Source organism: Mobula birostris, chromosome 14, assembly GCF_030028105.1.
Source record: "Mobula birostris isolate sMobBir1 chromosome 14, sMobBir1.hap1, whole genome shotgun sequence".
Taxonomy (NCBI): Eukaryota; Metazoa; Chordata; class Chondrichthyes; order Myliobatiformes; family Myliobatidae; genus Mobula; species Mobula birostris.
Window position 1 is genome coordinate 21,013,113 of NC_092383.1, and position 22,713 is coordinate 21,035,825.

The window sequence follows — 22,713 nt, forward strand, 5'->3', positions numbered from 1 at the left end:
GAAACAGAGAAGGGCATTTAAAAGCAATTTTTCCTTCAGGTTGTAAATAGATACAGATTTGCACATCACTTACGCCACATACTTACTGGATAAGGGCATTATTAGCTAGTCCAGCAGATATTGCCCATCTCTAATTAATACCCAGAGAGGCTTCAGATCTGATACAATGCCACACAGATGGAAACAGACCGTCAGGTATCTAGACTGATAATATATTAGGTGTAAAATATAATGAAAAGACTAAGGACGGAGCAGAAGAGACTTTATTTCCATTAAAGGTTGTGAACATGTGAAATATTCATCTGGAGCTTGTCAACAGGGGCAGACAATGTGTCGACACAGTGATAAATTAGATAGATAGCAATAGGGAAAAGGAGAAAAATGATCGTGGAGCAGGGAGGACAAATGCTTGTGTGATGGCTGTCTGCATAAACCAAAGTGGCAGTATCAATACCGCAATTTATATTCAATTCTAAGTAGGTGAAACGCAGAGATGGTTGATAGAGCATTAGATAAATACTTATTACTATTGATTTAACTGCACTTCTGATTTTATTAATATTGTTTATTATTGTAATTTAGTTTATGTATTGCACTGTACTGCTGCTACAAAACAGTAAATTTCATGAACATACACCAGTGATGTTAAACATGATTCTGAATAATATCTAAATGTAAATCTTGCCTTAAATATCTTCCATGTGCATTCATGCCTGATAATGGGCCAATGCATTTTAAAACATTGTTTAGGTACATCAGAGTGATTGAGAATGGAATACCTTTGATTTCCTGCACCGAGAATCAGGACAGCAATTCCAACCCAGCCAACGGACAAATTCACAATGACTAGCCCTGTGCCTCAGGCACCACCTGGAACCTACCAGCCTTCTCCTTCCTACCCTCCCCTCACCTTCTCTACAGGGCCTCTGCCCCTTCCCCCTACAGTCCTGACGAAGGGTTCCGGCCCGAAACGTCGACCGATCGTTTCCACGGATGCTGCCCGACCTGCTGAGTTCCTCCAGCATTTTGTGAGTGTTGCTTTGACCCCAGCATCTGCAGATTATTTTGTGTTACCCACACACTCGCAGTTCGATGCTCTCAACACCAATCACCTTAGCGATTTCACTCTGAAATTCAATACTTAGTAAGAATTTGAAACAGGCTTGTTTTGTAGCCCCACACCTCCAGAAACTTGATATGATTCAACCAGTGCCTTCAGATGCCTGTTTGGGCAGCACAGTGTTAACTTAACACTATCATAGCACCAGCGACCCGGGTTCGATTCCTACCCTCGTCATAGGGAGTTTCTACATTCTCCCTATGACTGTGTGAATTTCCTCTGAATGCTGTGGTTTCCTCCCCGATTCCAAAGACGTATGGGTTAGTAGGTTAATTACTCATACTGTATATGTAGTGTAATTGGCACAGGCTCATTTGGCCAGAAGGGCCTGTTACAGTACTGTATCTCTAAAATCTGTACCTAAATCTAAAAGGTAAAGTAAAATAACAAGTTGAGCAGGAATATAGAAGCCATCTGGCCCATCAAACATCAGTTTCTTAAACAGTAACTATTTCCATTTTTATTTATTTATTTATTGGGATTTATTGTACCAGTGAGAGCATACTCACCAACTGCATCTCAGTGTGGTATGGCAATTGCCCTGTATCGGACCGCAAAGCACTCCAGCGGCTGGTGAAAACTGCCCAGCGGATTACCAGCACCCAATTGCCCACCATTGAGAACATCTACCATAAACGCTGCCTGGGCAGGGCGAAAAGCATTATCAAGGATGCATCTCACCCTAATCATGGACTTTTTACTCTCTTCCCATCCTGTAGGCGCTACAGGAGCCTCCGCTCCTGCACCAGCAGGCACAGGAAGAGCTTCTTCCCTGAGGCTGTGACCCTGCCGAACCTCACATCACAGCACTAAGCAGTATTGCACCCGTATTGTACTGTCTCAGTACTTTTATATTTGTGTGCTGTAGCACTTACTTTTTATTCGCAGTTATTCTGTAAATAACACTATTCTTTGCATTTCTGGTTAGATGCTAACTGCGTTTCACTGGCTTTGTATCTGTACTCGGCACAATGACAATAAAGTTAAATCTAATCTAATCTAAAACTGACCCTCCCGGCCTTCCCAGACACACCGCCCAGCAATTCCTCGATTTTAATCCCAGCCTGATCACGGGACGGTTTACAATGACCATTTAACCAACTAACTATTACATCTTTGGACTGTGGGAGGAAATCAGAGCACCCAGAGAAAACCCACACGGTCATGGGGAGAACGTACAAACTCCTTACAATCAGTGGTGGGAACTGAACGCAGGTTGCCGCCACTGTCAAACATTGTTCTAACCACTACACTACCGTGCCGCCCTGTTTGATTTAAAGTTGAATGTCACATTGTAACTGATGTCAAACATTGAACTACCCAAAAACCAAACCTTTTTTCTTTGTAGAGTTCGTACAGCCAGAAGATACAAGACTTTTATCATATTCCTGAATTTATTTTGAACACCGACATCAATAATGTCTATCTGCGAATATTAATCATATACATCTTCAGGCAGATTTAATTGATTCCTGTAACATGATAACATAACCCAATGAATACAAGTTAGTTGAATCTACTAGTTGTAAGATTCCTAATGTTTTGCTTATGTTTCATTGATGAAATATGTAAACCTTAAATAGAATAAACTTGTATTCTAAAATGTCAAGCTAACATTACACATTTATGAACTGATTGTCTGAATGACAAGCTATTGTTGTCTTATACACAGTAACATATTTTCAGTAAGGGTTTTGGAGATCAATAATAACCAAGGAAGGCTCATATTTAAATCTTGAAGCACCACAACCTTGAGTGAGATCAGAGCGGTCTCCATAGGTCAAGTGACCTGATTCTTCTCCTATGTCTTATGAACAGAATGCAGATTTTGGCAAAATGGAAGGAAGTGACTGGAACAATACTCTTTAGAAACCTCTTTGTAATCAGGAGACATGAATAACATCCACTCTGACAATCAACACAGCCCAAATACATGTTATCAGAATTGGTTGATTAAGGTCAGCAACTTGCACTGCAAGTGCTAAATGGTCAAACAAACGCTTTTACCATGGGATGCTGGTTGCTATGGGAACCAATGTGCATGGCATGGTCTTACCAGGAATCAGCAAATAAAAGCATTAGTTGCCAAGGCACTGATCCTTTATTTATCTTCAGACAAACCTTCTATATAAGATTCATCTGGTACTGAATAACTACGGTGACTCACCTGCTATTTGAGGTTTCAATGTCCTCTCTTTAAACAATTACTTTTATTTCATTTTGTGGCAGTGACATTTACACCAGCAATTTCTAAATGTAGTTAGTTTACTCATAAGATTAACCTTAAACTGAAAAGTGAGGCTTGAAAATGACTTTGAAATACTATCCCTCATCGTAGTCAATTAGCCTCCAGCTCTCACAAATTTGTAAAACATGAATTAAAATTAAATTTAATTTTTGTACCCTTGTTAGATAAAGTAAAAGGGATATGAATTCTTTTAACTTAGAGCAGGGTACTAGAAACCTCAACATGATGACATAATATATTAGAGCAGGGGGCTGGACTGTTATTTGAGATAGATGGTGTAGGAGTTGTTCCTCCTTCGGAAGTGGAATTGGAGAGGGTTCAGAGGAGGTTCACAAGAATAACCCTTGGAATGACAAGGTCAACATATGAGGAGTTTTTGATGGCTCTGGGCCTGTACTAGCTGGAGCTTAGAAGAATGAAGGGAAATCTCATTGAAATCTATCAAATATTGAAAGGTCTAGATGGAGTGTATGTGGAAAGAATGTTTCAAATAGTGAGGAGTCTAGGATCGAGGGGCGCAGCCTTAGAATGCAAAAATGACCCTTTAGAACAGATATAGGGAGAAACTTTTTCAGCTAGAGGGTGGTGAATTTGTGAAATTCATTGCCACAGATGGTAGTGGAGGCCAAGTCATTAGGTATATTTAAGACCATTGTCCGTAAGGCAAAGGAGCAGATTTAGGCTATATGGCCCATTGAATCTGCTCCGTCATTCCATCAAGGCTGATTTAGTACTCCTTTCAACCCCATTCTCCAGCCTTCTCCCCGCAATCTTTGATGCCTTACTAATCGAGATCTGTCAACTTCTGCTCTAAATATACTCAAAGACTTGGCCTCCACAGCTAACTGTGGCAATGAATTCCACAGATTCAACACACTCTGGCTAATGAAATTCCTCCTCATCTCTGTTCGAAAGAGATGTCCCTCTGTTTTGAGACTGTGCCCTATGGTCCTAGACTCCCCCACTAAAGGAAACATCCAAAGCAGAGGTTGATAGATTCTTGATTAATAAGGACATCGAAGACAGAGAAGGCAGGAGAATAGGATTGAGAGTGATAATAAATCAGCCATGACGGAATGGCGGAGAGATTCAAATCGCCGTGAAGCCTAATCCTGTGTTTTTTGGTCTTATGGAAGTGAACATTTGTAGGGGAAAAGGACCCCAATGTAATTTGTTGTCTGGAAAAATGTGTGTGCTACATTGTCAGGATAACTGGAGCTGACACATTAACAAAGTCTGCATCTTGGACCCTCAAGTATTAATCAGGAGCCTGGAATCTCCATTTGCATCAGCCTGGTATATCAATCTGGAAGTTTATGGTGCACTTACTGTAAAGCCGGGCCATTTATTCCCGAAGATCTGGGAAAGGCATCAAGATGGCATTAACATCATGCAACTCTAAATGAAAAGATGCAGATTATGAGTTGGTAACAAGGCAACTACAAAACTTGAATGTGATCCAGAATCAATTTTTCATGTTTCACTGGGATTACATAAAAGGATCTATTTTTAGACAAGGGTAGAAGAAAAAGAAACTGAAAATATTTTAAAAGGTCTCATCTTTGTCTAACATTCAAACCAGACCATTCATCCCAAATTGGTTAAGTTTGCACCCGGTTATATTGTTTTGAATAAGACATGGATGATTTGGTATTTAAGGCCAAACTCACTCTCCCTTTTCTGCAGAGAATTTGGATGCCATGATTGCCGTCCAGACAAAGAGCAAGCTTGGTAAGGTCAAACCTTACGCCACAAACAAGGGAGCAGCAGGTAAATCTGGAATCTAGACTTAAACCTATTTTTGTACGATAGTTAAAAGTATTTCTTCAAGGATTGCTTACTGTCCAAACATTCTTTAGTTACTTCTTTGCTTACCACAGATATCAGAGATGACTTGGACAGCACGAAGAGCTACTTTGTAAAGCAGGACAAAGAGAATGCAAATTCTGAAGACTCCACAAAAGAGGAAATGGATCAATCAGAAAACTCGAAAGGTACGCAGTTCACGGTTACTTGTTTCAACAAGGTCTGTCATTCTATACACGCTGACTGAACCCGCCCAAATGCTTGATTTCTCTTGTCATGTCTATTGAAGAGGCAGATGGAGAATGGTTACATTGGAGATTGCAAGCACCAATAGACTGGAATACATTTTGTCATCTTGTTAAGTCACCGATGTACTACACACACAAGACTGACTATAAGATGTATCATGATCAAGATCCTTTTACGTCACCCTGGTATAACATAAAATCACATTTAAATTTAGTACTGTGGAATTACCAACTCTTTACCTTTATCTCCTTCATTTGAGAAAATGAATGGAATTCTCCATGCTAAACAATGGGTTGAATATGAAAATACCAAGGCTGACAGAATAATAAACTGAATGATTTTTTGGGGATCTCACCTGTACTGCTAGATAGCATACAACAATGCACAGACAATTTCATGAGAAAGGACTCCTTTCTCATCAGATTATCTTGTTTTTTGAATAACCCTCTATCAACATTTTTCAATAATTCAGAGCTACAAGTCAATGTCAGTAATTCTCTGCACTACTGGGTATTGTGTTCTGATCTATTGCATTCAATCTTCGAACCATAAGCTCAAACAAAGGATAGATCTTTTAATGCACAGGCGATACTAGACTTCAGAGACAGCTTTGTGTGGGAGATGGCTGCAAGTGACTCTAAAGTTAAAAATAAACGAATGCTTAGTGCTCTTGATCGGCAAGTCCTGGGTTAGTCAGAGGCCTGATGTCTGAGAGTCCAGGCCAGGGGCTGGACTTTAGATGCCTGAAAGTCTGAGAGTCTGGTGCCAATGGTAGGGAGGTGGCTTGCACCGGGATTGGCGGCCTGTCTGTGTTTGTGTATGAGTGGGTGTGGGTGTGGGCGTGCCGGGAAAGGGCTTGTTCTGTTGAGCTTTTGCTCTTCCTGCTACTTGTGTTGTTGTGCTGAGCACTGTGGGCGTGCTAACGTTGGCTCCAGAATCTGTGCCGACACTTGCGGGCGTGCCCCCAGCTCTTCCTCACACGTTAGCTGTTAACGCAAATGACACATTTCACTGTACGTCTCCATGTATGTGTGATAAGTAAATCTGAATCCTATTGCACCTTCGAAGCAACACCCTGAGTATTGCTGAGAGTTGGAGCGGGAGTGCGGAGGAAGACATTTTTGAAATTTTTGTTATTTTTTTCTCCAACGGCGTTCTGAGAGGCGGGACTGCGCAGGCGTGTGACGTCGGGCTGAGCAGCGCGGCAGATTTAAAAGGAACAGAGCCTCATACAGCGGGCAACGGAGTTTGCGGGCAGCAGAGTGAGCCGGGAGCAGAGTGAAGACTTAAGGGCTTCGGCTCAACAGGCTTAGGCGGAAACGGGCGAGGCGAGGAAGGTTTGGTATTCATTTTCTGTTGTTATTTGAGGAGAGGGGCAGTATGAGTGTGAGGGCAGTTTGTTGTTCTCAGTGTCGGATGTGGGAGGCCCTGGAGTCTCCAAGCCTCCCGGACGTCTACATCTGCGCCGAGTGCATCGAGATGCAGCTCCTAAGGGACCGCGTTACGGAACTGGAGCTGCAGCTCGATGACCTTCGTCTGGTCAGGGAGAGTGAGGAGTTGATAGAGAGGAGTTACAGGCAGGTGGTCACACCGGGGCCACGGGAGGCAGACAAGTGGGTCACGGTTAGGAGGGGGAAGGGGAAGAGTCAGGTAATAGAGAGTACCCTGGTGGCTGTGCCCCTTAACAATAGGTACTCCTGTTTGAGTACTGTTGGGGGGGACAGCTTACCCGGGGGCAGCGACAGTGGCCGTGCCTCCGGCACAGAGTCCGGCCCTGTAGCTCAGAAGGGTAGGGAAAGGAAGAGGAGGGCAGTTGTGATAGGGGACTCGATAGTAAGGGGGTCAGATAGGTGATTCTGTGGAGGCAGTCCAGAGACCCGGATGGTAGTTTGCCTCCCTGGTGCCAGGGTCCGGGATATTTCTGATCGTGTTCAAGATATTCTGAAGTGGGAGGGTGAGGAGCCAGAGGTCATGGTACATATAGGTACCAATGACATAGATAGAAAAAGGGAAGAGGTCCTGACAGGAGAATATAGGGAGCTAGGAAGGGAGTTGAGAAAAAGGACTGCAAAGGTAGTAATCTCGGGATTACTGCCTGTGCCACGCGACAGTGAGAGTAGGAATGCGATGAGGTGGAGGATAAATGCGTGGCTGAGGGATTGGAGCAGGAGGCAGGGATTCAAGTTTTTGGATCATTGGGACCTCTTTTGGCACAGGCGTGACCTGTACAAAAAGGACGGGTTCCACTTGAATCCTAGGGGGACCAATATCCTGGCAGGGAGATTAGCGAGGGCTACTGAGGTGACTTTAAACTAGAATGGTTGGGGGGTGGGAATCAAATTAAAGAGGCTAGGCGAGAGGAGGTTAGTTCACAACAGGGGGATGGGAACCAGTGCAGAGAGACAGAGGGGTGTAAAGTGAGGGTAGAAGCAAAAAATAGTAAGGAGAAAAGTAAAAGTGGCAGGCTGACAAATCCAGGGCAAGCATCCAAAAGGGCCACTTTTCAACATAATTGTATAAGGGCTAAGAGAGTTGTAAAAGAGCACCTGAAGGCTTTGTGTGTCAATGCAAGGAGCATTCGTAACAAGGTGGATGAATTGAAAGTGCAGATTGTTATTAATGATTATGATATAGTTGGGATCACAGAGACATGGCGCCAGGGTGACCAAGGATGGGAGCTCAACATTCAGGGATATTCAATATTCAGGAGGGATAGACATGAAAGAAAGTTGGGGTGGCGTTGCTGGTTAAAGATGAGATTAACGCAATAGAAAGGAAGGACATAAGCCAGGAAGATGTGGAATCGATATGGGTAGAGCTGCATAACACTAAGGGGCAGAAAACGCTGGTGGGAGTTGTGTACAGGCCACCTAACAGTAGTAGTGAGGTTAGAGATGGTATTAAACAGGAAATTAGAAATGTGTGTAATAAAGGAACAGCAGTTATAATGGGTGACTTCAATCTACACGTAGATTGGGTGAACCAAATTGGTAAAGGTGCTGAGGAAGAGGATTTCTTGAAATGTATGCGGGATGGTTTTTTGAACCAACATGTCGAGGAACCAACTAGAGAACAGGCTATTCTAGACTGGGTTTTGAGCAATGAGGAAGGGTTAATTAGCAATCTTGTCGTGAGAGGCCCCTTGGGTAAGAGTGACCATAATATGGTGGAATTCTTCATTAAGATGGAGAGTGACATAGCTAATTCAGAAACAAAGGTTCTGAACTTAAAGAGGGGTAACTTTGAAGGTATGAGACGTGAATTAGCTAAGATAGACTGGCAAATGACACTTAAAGGATTGACGGTGGATATGCAATGGCAAGCATTTAAAGATTGCATGGATGAACTACAACAATTGTTCATCCCAGTTTGGCAAAAGAATAAATCAAGGAAGGTAGTGCACCCGTGGCTGACAAGAGAAATTAGGGATAGTATCAATTCCAAAGAAGAAGCATACAAATTAGCCAGAAAAAGTGGCTCACCTGAGGACAAGCAGAGGAGGACAAAGGGCTTAATTAGGAAGGGGAAAAAAGATTATGAGAGAAAACTGGCAGGGAACATAAAAACTGACTGTAAAAGCTTTTATAGATATGTAAAAAGGAAAAGACTGGTAAAGACAAATGTAGGTCCCCTGCAGACAGAAACAGGTGAATTGATTATGGGGAGCAAGGACATGGCAGACAAATTGAATAATTACTTTGGTTCTGTCTTCACTAAGGAGGACATAAATAATCTTCCAGAAATAGTAGGGGACAGAGGGTCCAGTGAGATGGAGGAACTGAGCGAAATACATGTTAGTAGGGAAGTGGTGTTAGGTAAATTGAAGGGATTGAAGGCAGATAAATCCCCAGGGCCAGATGGGCTGCATCCCGGAGTGCTTAAGGAAGTAGCCCAAGAAATATGGATGCATTAGTGATAATTTTTCAAAACTCGTTAGATTCTGGACTAGTTCCTGAGGATTGGAGGGTGGCTAATGTAACCCCACTTTTTAAAAAAGGAGGGAGAGAGAAACCGGGGAATTATAGACCAGTTAGCCTAACGTCGGTGGTGGGGAAACTGCTGGAGTCAGTTATCAAAGATGTGAAAACAGCACATTTGGAAAGCGGTGAAATGATCGGACAAAGTCAGCATGGATTTGTGAAAGGAAAATCATGTCTGACGAATCTCATAGAATTTTTTGAGGATGTAACTAGTAGAGTGGATAGGGGAGAACCAGTGGATGTGGTATATTTGGATTTTCAAAAGGCTTTTGACAAGTTCCCACACAGGAGATTAGTGTGCAAACTTAAAGCACACGGTATTGGGGGTAAGGTATTGATGTGGATAGAGAATTGGTTAGCAGAGAGGAAGCAAAGAGTGGGAATAAACGGGACCTTTTCAGGATGGCAGGCAGTGACTAGTGGGGTACCGCAAGGCTCAGTGCTGGGACCCCAGTTGTTTACAATATATATTAATGACTTGGATGAGGGAATTAAATGCAGCATCTCCAAGTTCGCGGATGACACGAAGCTGGGCGGCAGTGTTAGCTGTGAGGAGGATGCTAAGAGGATGCAGGGTGACTTGGATAGGTTGGGTGAGTGGGCAAATTCATGGCAGATGCAATTTAATGTGGATAAATGTGAAGTTATCTACTTTGGTGGCAAAAATAGGAAAACAGATTATTATTTGAATGGTGGCCGATTAGGAAAAGGGGAGGTGCAACGAGACCTGGGTGTCATTATACACCAGTCATTGAAAGTGGGCATGCATGTACAGCAGGTGGTGAAAAAGGCGAATGGTATGCTGGCATTTATAGCGAGAGGATTCGAGTACAGGAGCAGGGAGGTACTACTGCAGTTGTACAAGGCCTTGGTGAGACCACACCTGGAGTATTGTGTGCAGTTTTGGTCCCCTAATCTGAGGAAAGAAATCCTTGCCATAGAGGGAGTACAAAGAAGGTTCACCAGATTGATTCCTGGGATGGCAGGACTTTCATATGTAGAAAGACTGGATGAACTGGGCTTGTACTCGTTGGAATTTAGAAGATTGAGGGGGGATCTGATTGAAACGTATAAAATCCTAAAGGGATTGGACAGGCTAGATGCAGGAAGATTGTTCCCGATGTTGGGGAAGTCCAGAACGAGGGGTTACAGTTTGAGGATAAAGGGGAAGCCTTTTAGGACCCAGATGAGGAAAAACTTCTTCACACAGAGAGTGGTGAATCTGTGGAATTCTCTGCCACAGGAAACAGTTGAGGCCAGTTCATTGGCTATATTTAAGAGGGAGTTAGATATGGCCCTTGTGGCTACAGGGATCAGGGGGTATGGAGGGAAGGCTGGGGCGGGGTTCTGAGTTGGATGATCAGCCATGATCATAATAAATGGCGGTGCAGGCTCGAAGGGCCGAATGGCCTACTCCTGCGCCTATTTTCTATGTTTCTATGTTTCTCTGGGTAATCAGAAGTTACACTCATTCTAAAGCCGAGTCAGGGCTACTCTGTTGAAAAATAAGTCAGGGGACAAAAGTAGTAGCAAAGCAGAGCACAGTCGTGGTGTCGAGAAAGTCTGCAGATGCGGGAGATCTAGACGACACACACAAAATGCTGCAGGAACTCAGCAGGCCAGGCAGCATCTATGGAAAAAGAGTAAACAGTCAATCTTGGGCTGAGACCATTCATCAGGTCCTGATAAAGTGTTTCAGCCCAAAACATCGACTGTTTACCCATTTTCCTAAGTTGCTGCCTGGCCTGCTGAGTTCCTCCAGCATTTTGTGTGTGTTGCATAGTCATAGTGTGTTTTATTTGCTTTCCTGAACAGAGTTCTAGGTAATGATATAAGTACTCTGTGACATAATGGACAACCACCACTACCAATGACTGTCTTACTATAGTGCATGGAATGAGTGATCACGTTCTGATTATGATGTCCAACTGGAAAGCAAAATTCAGTTGTGAATAGTAAACAGCTTTATTCTCACTGAGAATGCAGAGGATTTTAAGAGTAGTAACTTACAAATCTTGTTTGTAATGTGAACAAAGTCACCAGGTAGACACTGAAGCCGATAGACACACAAGTGTTTTATTCAGCAAAATAAGACACTCTCAGAGGAAGAGGACTGTTTGACCCAATATTACATGGCATTTTGTATGTTACAGATCAAAGGCAGCAGCAGGACAATTCTACAGCTACAATGTATCTACTGTACAATGTGTCCTTACAGTTTTCACACACCTCCTTCTTTGCACCCACACTCCAGACACCCAAAATTAATGTTAATCAGCATTGTCTGGTTTGCAGTCAACTCCAGTCTAGAGTTTCAGGAAACTATTGTCCAGGACTGCATTTTAAATTTAATCTACAATCCATGTTCAGGTCTAAAGATTGGTTGTAGTTAATATTTGCTATATATCTTAGCTTGAGAATATGCCCTAACAGCAAATACAATTGAAATTTACTATGCCTATCCTGTAACATATTTAGAAATAATAATAGTGAATTGGGAATTAGAATAGGGAATTGTTTGCTACATACCCTATTCTGATTCTCATTTAGCTGTGTACATCAGAATATGAAAACATGATGAAGAGAAAGAGTTCCATGACAAGATATGTAATATAATATATTATACTCCTCTGAATTCTATCAGTCTGTGACTCATCAAAAAATTCAACTGCATTAACAGTTTTCAATGTATTACAGGCAAGTGTAAAGCCAGTTTCAGCAATGGATATTTAAAAAAAAGAGCTGGAGTAACTTCACTGGATTGTAAATTATAGTGATAAAATTTGGAAACTACTTTTTCTTCATTAATGTTGATTCCACTCCTTATGTAATAGAATTCTCTTTAACAGGAAGTACGCGAAGAAGGATAAATATTCTGGAGGAATGGTGAATTACTTAAGAACAAATGGTTAAATGAATGATACAGTTCGTAATGGGACAGGTTGTAAATCAGCTGGCAAAGGAACTGGTGTGTTGGGTCACAGCTTCAGCACAGTTGTGATGATATCTTTAAAAAACATCTTGTGGTTGGTTTGCTGAATGGTGTCAGATGGCAGAATCTCCAAGAATTCAGATTCAGGTTTATTTATTTATACATTGAAACATACAGTGAAAGTGCATCATTTGGATTATCAACCAACACAACCTATGGTGTCGCCCCAAGAATTAAGATGCATTGTATAGTAGTTACTCACTGAACAGAAGATCCAGATTAAGTAATGGTTTACACAAGTTTGTGAACGAAGCCATTAGTAACTCCACTACAGAGTTTGTATGGACCCATGTGATTGAGAACTTGAAAGAGTTGATGACATAAGCTAAAACAAATTATCATACCTACCTTGAGCCCAGATGAAAGGTCTTGACCGGAAAAGTCAATTGTTTACAGATGCTGACTGATCTGCTGACTTCCTCTATTTTCCGGCATATACAGTCTCCAATGTGCCATAGCTTTTGACTCACAGGAGGCAGTTCATTTGATTGGAATGAGCAGAAAATCGATATAACTGTTGTGATTTAATTGTGAGGCATAGATGAAAAAAAATGATTGTTCAATGCTTTTTAACCTCTGCATTCATTTTGTATATCAGAAGGCTGAAATAAAATCAAAATTTGCTATTAGCACACAGACCAGTCAGCATATGAATTACTGTAAGGAAGTCAATCTCCCCAAAGCCAACTTAGTCTTTTTGTAAATATTGTCATCGACACACAACATAGAAGCAGGCCCTTCTAAATGTTTATAACTAAGATATATTTCTAGCACTTTTTCCATTTCAATTTTTCCATTTAACATCATTACAATCTGTCACAAAATTGTTCTCTAAAAGCTCATTTGACCTTTTATCGATGTAATTCTGTAATAATTCATTATTCAAGATAGTCCTTATATTTGTTTTCCAGCACACGCAGTTAATAAAGATGGACATTGCACACATTCTGTAATGAGGACATTCACTTCTAAAAACAACATCTCTTGAGAAATAATAATTCCCTGAGCAGTCATCACTATAAATAGGAGTGAACTTTCTCTAGACATTTGTATGAGGCTGGGTTTTTTTGTAATGGTCATCATTACATGAACTGGAGAACAAAATGTTCTTTTTGGGTCTTGCTTGGCATTCTGCTTCTGGCTGACCGAAGCAATCCCTGTTAGATGCACTCCATCCAACCTCCTGAGGTGCTTACCATCTGCTTCCAGGAGAGAAGCAGTTCTACTACAGCCGCTAGAAGATCGTAAGAAAATATGCACAGATTTTAAATTCTCATCAGGGACACCACTGCCACTAATGCAAGAAGCTGGAATTGACAGTTGTAAATTCTCGCATTATTAAAAGGTAGAATTGCATTGCTACATTTTTCATGAACTGTTTCATTATGTACCTGAAATCTATTAAAACATTGGTATTTGTACATATTTACTCTCACATCAAAACAGAAAATATGGGAAATACAATCAAACAGCCGCTGAAAGAAAAAAATACAAATTTTGATAAATAAGTTTATTTATCCCTCAATTCTGTTCTATCAAGACTGCCAGTAATAACTTGGTTGGCATGGACAATTTGGGCTGGATGGCATAATTCTATGACTCTAATAAACCTGCATTTGAATAGCACCTAGTGCATCCAAGGTATAATAAAGTATTGCACCATTTTTCATATGTTTGTTATGGAAGCAAATGCACAAGTCATTTTGATGACAGGGTCCTGCAAGCAGTGAGCAAGATTATCTGTTAAATTATATCAATCATATAAATCAAAGTATATATGACACTCTTGCATTTATTCAAATACTTCTGTATGATTTTTACATCTACCTGGATCGGTAAATGGGCATCAACTGATTGCCTAATCGAAAAGCATCTTAAAAATACCAAAATATCTAAATATCAATCTGCATTATCTCAAATCTGCTAATGTACAGGGTCTAAAATGGATCTTGAATCCCCAACCTTCAGAAATGTGGTAACTGTGTTACCATTGATTTAAACAAACAAATAAAATCTGGTAACCTTGTACTATTTGAATAATGATGAATGGAATTGTCTATCATCTAGAAACTGACTAAAGTTGTATTGGGATCAAACATAAACCCACGTAAAAGTAATTGAAATGATTAAAATGTACATCCATTTTCTCTCTCACCCCAATCCTGCCTTCTCCCCATATCTCTTCACACTAGACTAATCAAGAATCAACCTCTGCCTTAACTATCCCCAATGACCTGGCTTCCACAGCCACCTGTGGCAACAGATTCCACAGATTCACCACTCTCTGGCTAAACAAATTCCTCTTCATTGCCATTCTAAAAGGACACCCCTCTATTCCAAGGCCGAGTCCTCTGGTCTTAGACTCCCTCACCGTAGGAAGCGTCCTCTCCACATCCACTCTACTGAGGCCTTTCAAAATTCAATAGCTTTCAATGACGTCTCATTCTTCTGAATTCCAATGAGTACAGGCTCAGAGTCATCAAATGCTTCTCATATGATAAGCCTTTCATCAGCTTATGATGCTTCTGTAGCATCAGATGATAGTTAGTCCCCACAATCAAATGCTTATTCATAAATGATCCTGATCAAAGCACCATTAGGAGCAAAGGGATAGCATTGTTGAATAATGAAATGAACAATAAAGAATTCTGCATACCTCTGCAGAGTTCTGAGGTACATAGCTCACAGAATAAAATATTTTCCAAATCAAACGTGTTCAGAAGGAAGGTTGTTTACATAGATTGGATCTGTTTTGAACCAAATATAGATTTGACACACAAGGGTCTGTCCTTTATCACTTGGAATGCACGAAGGGCAGTGAGTCAGCGGATGAGCAACTCAGGTTAGTGCCTATTCCAACATAAATGGCCATTTATAATGCATACCACCAGGGGATGACGCCAGACTAGGGATAAACTGGTATTTGCCATTTTCTGTTCGCTATCCAGTTTATCAGCAACATCTAATAAAACTGTTAATTATTTATAGTTTCAGGATAACACTTTATGATTCCAATTATTCCCTCTGAAAATGCCATGGTTATGTGTTTGCAAGCTGGTCCCAATGTTTGAGAGTATTTCTGAAAAGCTGCATCAAAGAAAGCATTGCAGTGATGTTGAAAACACTGAACTGAATCTTGCCATACCCACTTCTATTTTACTACCTGAGCCTCATCGCTCAGTGCAGGAACCTAAGCAGAGCAGATTGGTGGTGGAATAGATGCAGAAATACACTCAGTGGATATTTTATGAGGTACAGGAACGTACCTAATAAAGAGCCCACAGGAGTGGAACCCAATACGGTTCCTGCTGCTGTAAGCACCCTGTATGCATTGAGTTGCTGCCACGTGATTGGCTGATTAGATATTTTCATTAACAAAGGAGTACCTAATAAAGTGGCTACTGAGCAGCGTGGCCACTCTATCGTTTACATTATTTGCACTTGACGATGTAATATTTGCTTTATCTGACTTGGGTCAAATGATTTACGAGTACAAACATTTAATGCAGGTTCCTGTCTGTTTAAACACTGGTAATGACAAATGCTCATGAAACTACTTCCCTTTTGATCAACAGGTTTTGACAAAACAGAGTCTTACCTTTCAGCAATCAGAAAAAACATTGAGTGGCTGAAGAAACACAAGCAGGAGAATGGGGAAGGTAAATTTAAAAGTATTTGGATCAACATTTGCATTCAGCAGAGGAAGGAATAAACTTTAAACTTCTGTTTAAAAACAATTTGTAGAACAATGAAATGTTTAATTACACCATACAGAGTAAGTTGCCTAAAGTAGAAGTGCAGTAATATTTTAAGTCTGTTCATCAAACATTAACATTTCTCTCATAGGAGTATCTTTCTAAGTATTTTCAGTATTTTATGGTTGATTTCATATTTCCACACCTGCAAAATTTTACATTTGGCAATGAGGTGATATGGTTAAGGGCAACATTGCAAATCAAATTACTTTTGAAGATCCCTTCATGAGAAGAACTCCATTATTTAGTTTAAGTTATGGATATACTGAATCAGAACCCCTTTTGCACGTTGCTTGCTGCACCTCATTAGTTAATTGGCAATTCTTAATAAACTCTGAACCATCAAAGCATCATACTTATCTCTGGGCATTATGTGTTATAGTGCCTCCATTAAACTTCATACTCATTAATGAATCAAGCCATTCAACAAGAGAAATCCAAAGAAATACACTCCCTCCCTCCCCTCTAAGAAATTTGTAACCATATTCCCAATGTCTTCTTTGTATTGCTTCCCTTAAAAATGTCATACTGTTATTTTCTGACTGCAAGAGGCTTCTAAACCATTTCTTAAACCATCAGTTCAGACATTTCATTTTGTTTATATCCCTGCCAAAATATCAATAGTACAACTATTAAAACAAGCATTTACTAATTGGCAGTGCTTAAACCCAACTGTTATGAATAAGGTCAACTTTACCCTCTTGGTGGTTAGATGTAGGTGCTACTGCTCAGTAAACATGGGTCTTCCCTGTTTCCTCAGCACCGTTCTTCCTTCATCTCAAGCATTGAATGAGCTCAGTGTTTATAAGATACACTGTGTACCTCCTGCACCTAATAAAGTGGCCACTGAGTGTATGCTCGTGATCTTCTGCTGATCCACTTCAATGTTCAATGTGTTGTGCATTCAGAGGTGCTCTTCTCCATACCACTGTTGTGGCGTGTGATTATTTGAGTGACTGTCATTGTCCTGTCAGTCTGCAGCAGTCTGAGACTGGTCTCAGGAAATCAGCAGCTTCTGAGATATTCAAACCACCCTTTTCTGGCATCAACAACCATTCCACAGTCAAAGTCACCCAGGTCACATTTCTTCCCCATTCTGATGCTTGGTCTGAACAGCAGCTGAACCTCTTGACCACATCAGCATGCTTTTATGCATTGAGTTAAGTTAGAGTCTGTCCCGAGCCTTTTAGGCTCATCAGGCTGGTGCTTACAGTTTCCGTGGCGTGAAGCGACTGAGAGTGCGAGATTCCCAACCCACCTCCCCAGATAGGACACCAGTCTATCGCGAGGTTAACCCCCAGCGTTTTGCCGGCACCCATTTTCAGCTGGGTCGACTGGACCAGTGTGTGGTTAAGCGCCTTGCTCAAAGACACAACACGCTGCCTCGGCTGAGGCTCGAACTCACGACCTTCAGATTGCTAGTCCAACACCTTAACCACCTGGCCACGTGCCACACTGCCACAATTGGCTGATTGGTTAATTGTATTAATAAGCAGGTGTACAGGTGTCACCACTGAGTGTATATTCTCTATATTTTACTACAGGGTATGACCTTCAGAAGCTACGTGACATCATTGATCGGCAAGTTGACAACTATGTACAGAAAGGAATCCTGGAGGAAGGAGAAGGGGATGTTATCAAGAGGATTTATAATAGCCTGTGAAATCCTCCAGTGCAAAGGGGAAGCGATCTTTTACCTTCAGTGATGGCCAGCATTATAAGTTCACTCAAATATAGTTTGTATTAGATTCTTTAATAAGCTTTATTTTTTTTCTTGGCTATTCTGTAGTGGCAAGCAGATTCCAAACTGGAAACGGGGACAAACTGGGCTGAAAGAAATAGCAGACAGGGTAGGGGTGGGAGTTGATCCCACATTCCTTGTGAAAGTCACAAATAAGAGAAAATCTGCAGATGTTGGAAATCCAAGCTACACGCACAACATGCTGGAGGGTCTCAGCAGGCCAGGCAACATCTGTGGAAAAGAGTAAACAGTCGACTGGAGAAAAAAAAAGATTCTAAGTCAGTTTCAGAGAAACTAATCCTCAAACTGCTCATCTTTTTTTTTCAGCCCTGATGAAGGGTTTCGGCCCAAAACATCGACTGTTTACTCTTTTCCATAGATGCTGCCCGGCCTGCTGAGTTCCTCTAGCACTTTGAGTGTGTTCCTTGTGGAGATGCCATGCTGTCCAGCAGAGAAAAGGCAAATGGCCCTCCTTCAATGCTGCCCTTAGCTGAAAGCACAGTTTTACAGCTTCACCACAGCCAATCTAGTTTCCCCTGCTTCTGAAAAGAAACTGCTAGGGCTATTGCATGTGGTAAAGCTTTCAAATCCTAGTATCCATCTTTAAAATGAGTTATTATACCCACCAATTGTAAAGTCCATCATCTCTGGTGCACCTGACCACTTGCTCCCTGGAAGATTTGTGACATAAATGCAAGGCCTGCACTCACAGGAAATGATCTGCTTTTCCTTTAAAGTTAAAATTTATCTCTGAGCTCTACGTCCCCTCTTGCAGTGAAAATTCCCTGATTCATTTTCAAATTAGACCTTGAAGTCTTCTCTTTTGCAAGAGTGGTGGTAAATTAATAAAGGATTGGAAGAGTTTCCTAAAAGTTTGTTTGGATGTAAATGGCTTGAAATGGTGTTTTTCCCCATGTAAATCGACTTGTATCGACAATTTGATGGGTGTTTTTAAATTTCAAAATGAACACTGACTTCTCCTGCCCAGAGTGGTTTCAGTAAAATTACAAAGGTCATTCAAATGGAAAATATCTCACCTCATTCTGACCTTCCAAGCTGATTCTTAAAGTATTGTGTTTGCATCACAAATGACATTTATTGTGACTTCAGAGAATGGGGTGGGGAAAATGTGATAAATTCATTCAGCTGAATGTATTACATATGGAATCTTGGATCCTTTGTAAATGATTCCTGCTCGTGGTTGTCAGTAAATACAAGAAGTATTTGCTTAAGTGTAAATATATGTCTAATTTTCAAACTGGTGTAAAAAAGGCTACAATTAAATGGTTTGAGTTTTCTTTACAAACTTAATTTGTCCTGGAACAAGAGTGAAACTGATTGTCTCCACCATTCCATAAATCTAGGAAAAAAAGGCTATTCTGAATCGGTAATACATCAGATAGATTTTCATAATTGTCACTAATATCACAATTACTTAATGATACAAAAATGTTAATGGTAGCAATTCTTCAGAGAATGTTGGATAAAGACAAACTTATCTTGCTCCAGGTTCCTGCTTTTTGAAGATTTAAAGGCTGGAGGTTATATGAAATAAGTCTAATAAGCATCAATCCAATGCTAAATTAACATAAATTCTTGTAGTAAAAGTCAAGTCTAAATGACAGATGTATTCTGTGGTTATGGAATGATGTTGGGAAATAGATGATACATCTAAAAACATGCCTTGAGTTTCTGCCATTAATTCACTGCTTGGAAGAGGGAAGTTTCTTTGCAATGAATTGTATTATACTTGACCAACCCACCTGCAAAACAGTCATGATTTTGAAAAGTAATGCTCTTCACTTTCTCGAGATGTTAAATAGAATTTGAGAGCAAACTGAATACATTCTCAACATCATGCTTTCTTATCGAGAAATTGAAAACAGAATCATGTACACAACTATTAGTTAAAGCATATTTGGTAATTTAAAACTTAGCATCTTAGTTTCAGTGTGCAATAATCGTGAAATAGAAATTTGAAAAACTTTATTACGCGAGCTGTAAATAATACAGTATTTCAAATCACAATGCATTAACTTTGTAATGGTGGCTTCAGACTAGAGCATGAAGTATTATTTCTCCCATGATAGAATTAATGGCTTACAATGGAGTGAGCAATGACTTGTTGGAAAAAGTATTAGATATTGTTCATATTCTGATTGGAAATTCCAAAATCAGCAGCTTTTTATACCCCACAACAGAAAGGCAAAAAAAAACTCAAGCAGAGATAGAAATTTGCTGAGAAACATTTGGTTACTGATCTTGATTTAAAAAGGAAAAATAGGAAGAAACAATTACTACCATTGGTTGAACACCATTGGTATAGTGAATTGCCACATGGAATTTCAGAAAATTGTTATGAAACTGAATTTTATACCAAGCAATGAAATATTAGGACATATTAGAATTATTTGAGAGCATGTCAAAGAAGGAAAGAGGGATGGAATTTTTGAGGGTTTTCCAGAACTTTGTGACTTAACAGCTAAAAGTACAGTCAACACCAATAGTGGAACAACTAAAATTAGGGATACACAAGAGATTAGAAGTGGAGGTACAAAGATCCTGGCAAATTGAATGAGGGGAACACTTGGGAATGAAGTGGGCATGGAGGGATCTGGAACCGAAAATGAGTTTTAATATTGAGAGGATGCCAGATGGGTCAACAAGCCAACAGATGATGGATGAACAGGAATTAGTGTTAAAGTACAAGCAGCAGAGTTTTGAATGAGGTCAAAGTGTAGAATATGGAACATTTTTCTGGAAATCAATGACTCAGCTAAAAGCTTTACAGTGAGCTGAAACATAGACAATCGGGCAACATTAAGAGGAAGCTGCCAGACTGATTGATGGAGTGGATGCAATCAGAAGTCTATTTGATTTCCAAGTGAAGCACCAATTTTATAAATGGTCTGGTTCAACCTTAGACAGTTGTGAAGGAAAAGGATGGAGTTAGTGGCAAGGGAGAACAGTTTGTGGCAGGAGGGGAAATGGTTTGTCTTCTCAAGATATTATTGGAAAAACATTTCTAATGATCTATTTCTGCATGTTCATCGGGAAAACTGAGATGAACAGGGAACATTGGAAAAACTGACAGTGCAAGAGTTGCAGGTTCAAGGTAAATTTATCCAAGTACAAATATATCACCATATACAACCCTGATTCGTTTTCTTGCTGGCAGACACAGCAAATTCAAGAAACACTGTAGAATCAATGAAATATAAAATGGTGATGGTAGAGTTGGGTATTCTCAACGTATACGTGAAGCCAAAGAGCTTTGGGATGTTGAGAATAAGGAGGGAACATCAACATGAAAATTAGCCAAAGATCAAGGACAGATCCTGAGGAAACTTTACCTAGTAGGGAGAGACAGAATAGATAAAAATGTAGTTGACCTAAATAGAGGAGAAATGCTGAAGGGGAATGGTTATCAAAGGCTGCAGACAGTTTGTGAATAAGGACAGATAGATTACCTTGCCATTTTTTTTAAATGTTGCTATACTTAAAGTCATTGTATTCAGGTTTCTTTTCGGACAGTGACTTAAATGATAAGCATTTGCCCCAGAGTCTACATTAGCGCTTGTAAATTCCATTTTCCCAGTTATTTCCCTGCGTCCTATTCTATCTCACATGACCATCGATTTTATTTTGTTTCTAATGCCCACTTACACTAGAGGCAATTTACAGCAGCCAGATAACCTATCAACCACACTTATGTGGCAAATGGGAGAAAATCAGATCATCAAAGGGAACGCCATGCAATAACAAAGAGAGAACGTGCTGAGTGCATACAGACAGCCCCGGAGATTGGGATGGTATTTTGGACATAGTGTTGTGAGGAAGCAGCTCTATTTGCCGCACCACTGTGCCAACTAATAATCTCAATGTTATATGGAGGGCTAGTTTTGCGTGGTTTGGGTAAATCAAACAGTTCACAGCTGAACTAGTTTGCTACATCGCTTTCTCAAAGTCAGATTCTCAAGTGAAGACAGTACCATTCCTGGCATTAGACCTGCAGCAAAATCGTCAGTTTTTGAAAGCTGGGTATGCACATTCAGCTAGATTATCGTTTAGCCCTTACCAAACTGATTTCTATCATGGACAATTACTTCTACGTTTGGATTCATCATTGTATTTGTAAATTGAGAAGTTAAGTGTTCAATTCTGACCCATCAACATTCTAACAAATTAAAATTACATGCACTGAGATCTCCTTTATAGGGCACACAGGATTTTCTTGTGTACTGTATCCTTGATATTGACACAATATGGATCCTCGCCATTCACAGCCACAATGAAGATGTTTGGGCTAGACCCACTGATCACCTGATGTGCCTGTGATGTCCTGCAAGTAAGTTTTCCACTGCTGTCATACATGTACTTGCTTGTATGATAATAAACTTGACTTTGAAAACATCTGAAACTGGTGAATTTAATCAGCTATTCCAGTCTTCTATCTCATTTCAAGCACTAAGCTAAGACTTTTCTGCTCTCCTCATTCCGGGTCTTTCAGATTTCACTTCACTCTCTTAATTTCACTTTCTCCTTTTGTTATTCACCAGACTCAACCATCCTGTTACAGCACCACCACCCCCAGTTGTGACATTCAATCTGTGAGTCACCCATTCGTCAATCACCTTCCCTTTTGATCTCCTCAGTGACACCTTACTTACATAGTCATAGTCATACTTTATTTTTCCTGGGGGAAACTGATTTTCATTACAGTTGCACCATAAATAATAAACAGTAATAAGACCATAAATAGTTAAATAGTAATAATGTAAATTATGCCAGGAAATAAGTCCAGGACCAGCCTATTGGCTCA

General features: G+C 40.4%; 1 protein-coding gene across 2 annotated transcripts in view; it reads left to right on the forward strand.

Moving 5' to 3' along the window:
• The window catches only part of scg3 (secretogranin III), a 60,171-nt gene extending 40,630 nt beyond the window's left edge, over positions 1-19,541 (forward strand). For both annotated transcript variants that reach the window (XM_072278197.1, XM_072278196.1), the window contains exons 9-12: positions 5,055-5,138; positions 5,249-5,362; positions 15,971-16,054; positions 17,695-19,541. In XM_072278197.1, the coding sequence (XP_072134298.1) occupies positions 5,055-5,138; positions 5,249-5,362; positions 15,971-16,054; positions 17,695-17,813 (401 nt within the window). In that variant the 3' untranslated portion in view covers positions 17,814-19,541. The remainder of the gene's footprint in view (positions 1-5,054; positions 5,139-5,248; positions 5,363-15,970; positions 16,055-17,694) is intronic.
• The last annotated feature ends 3,172 nt before the right edge of the window (positions 19,542-22,713 follow it).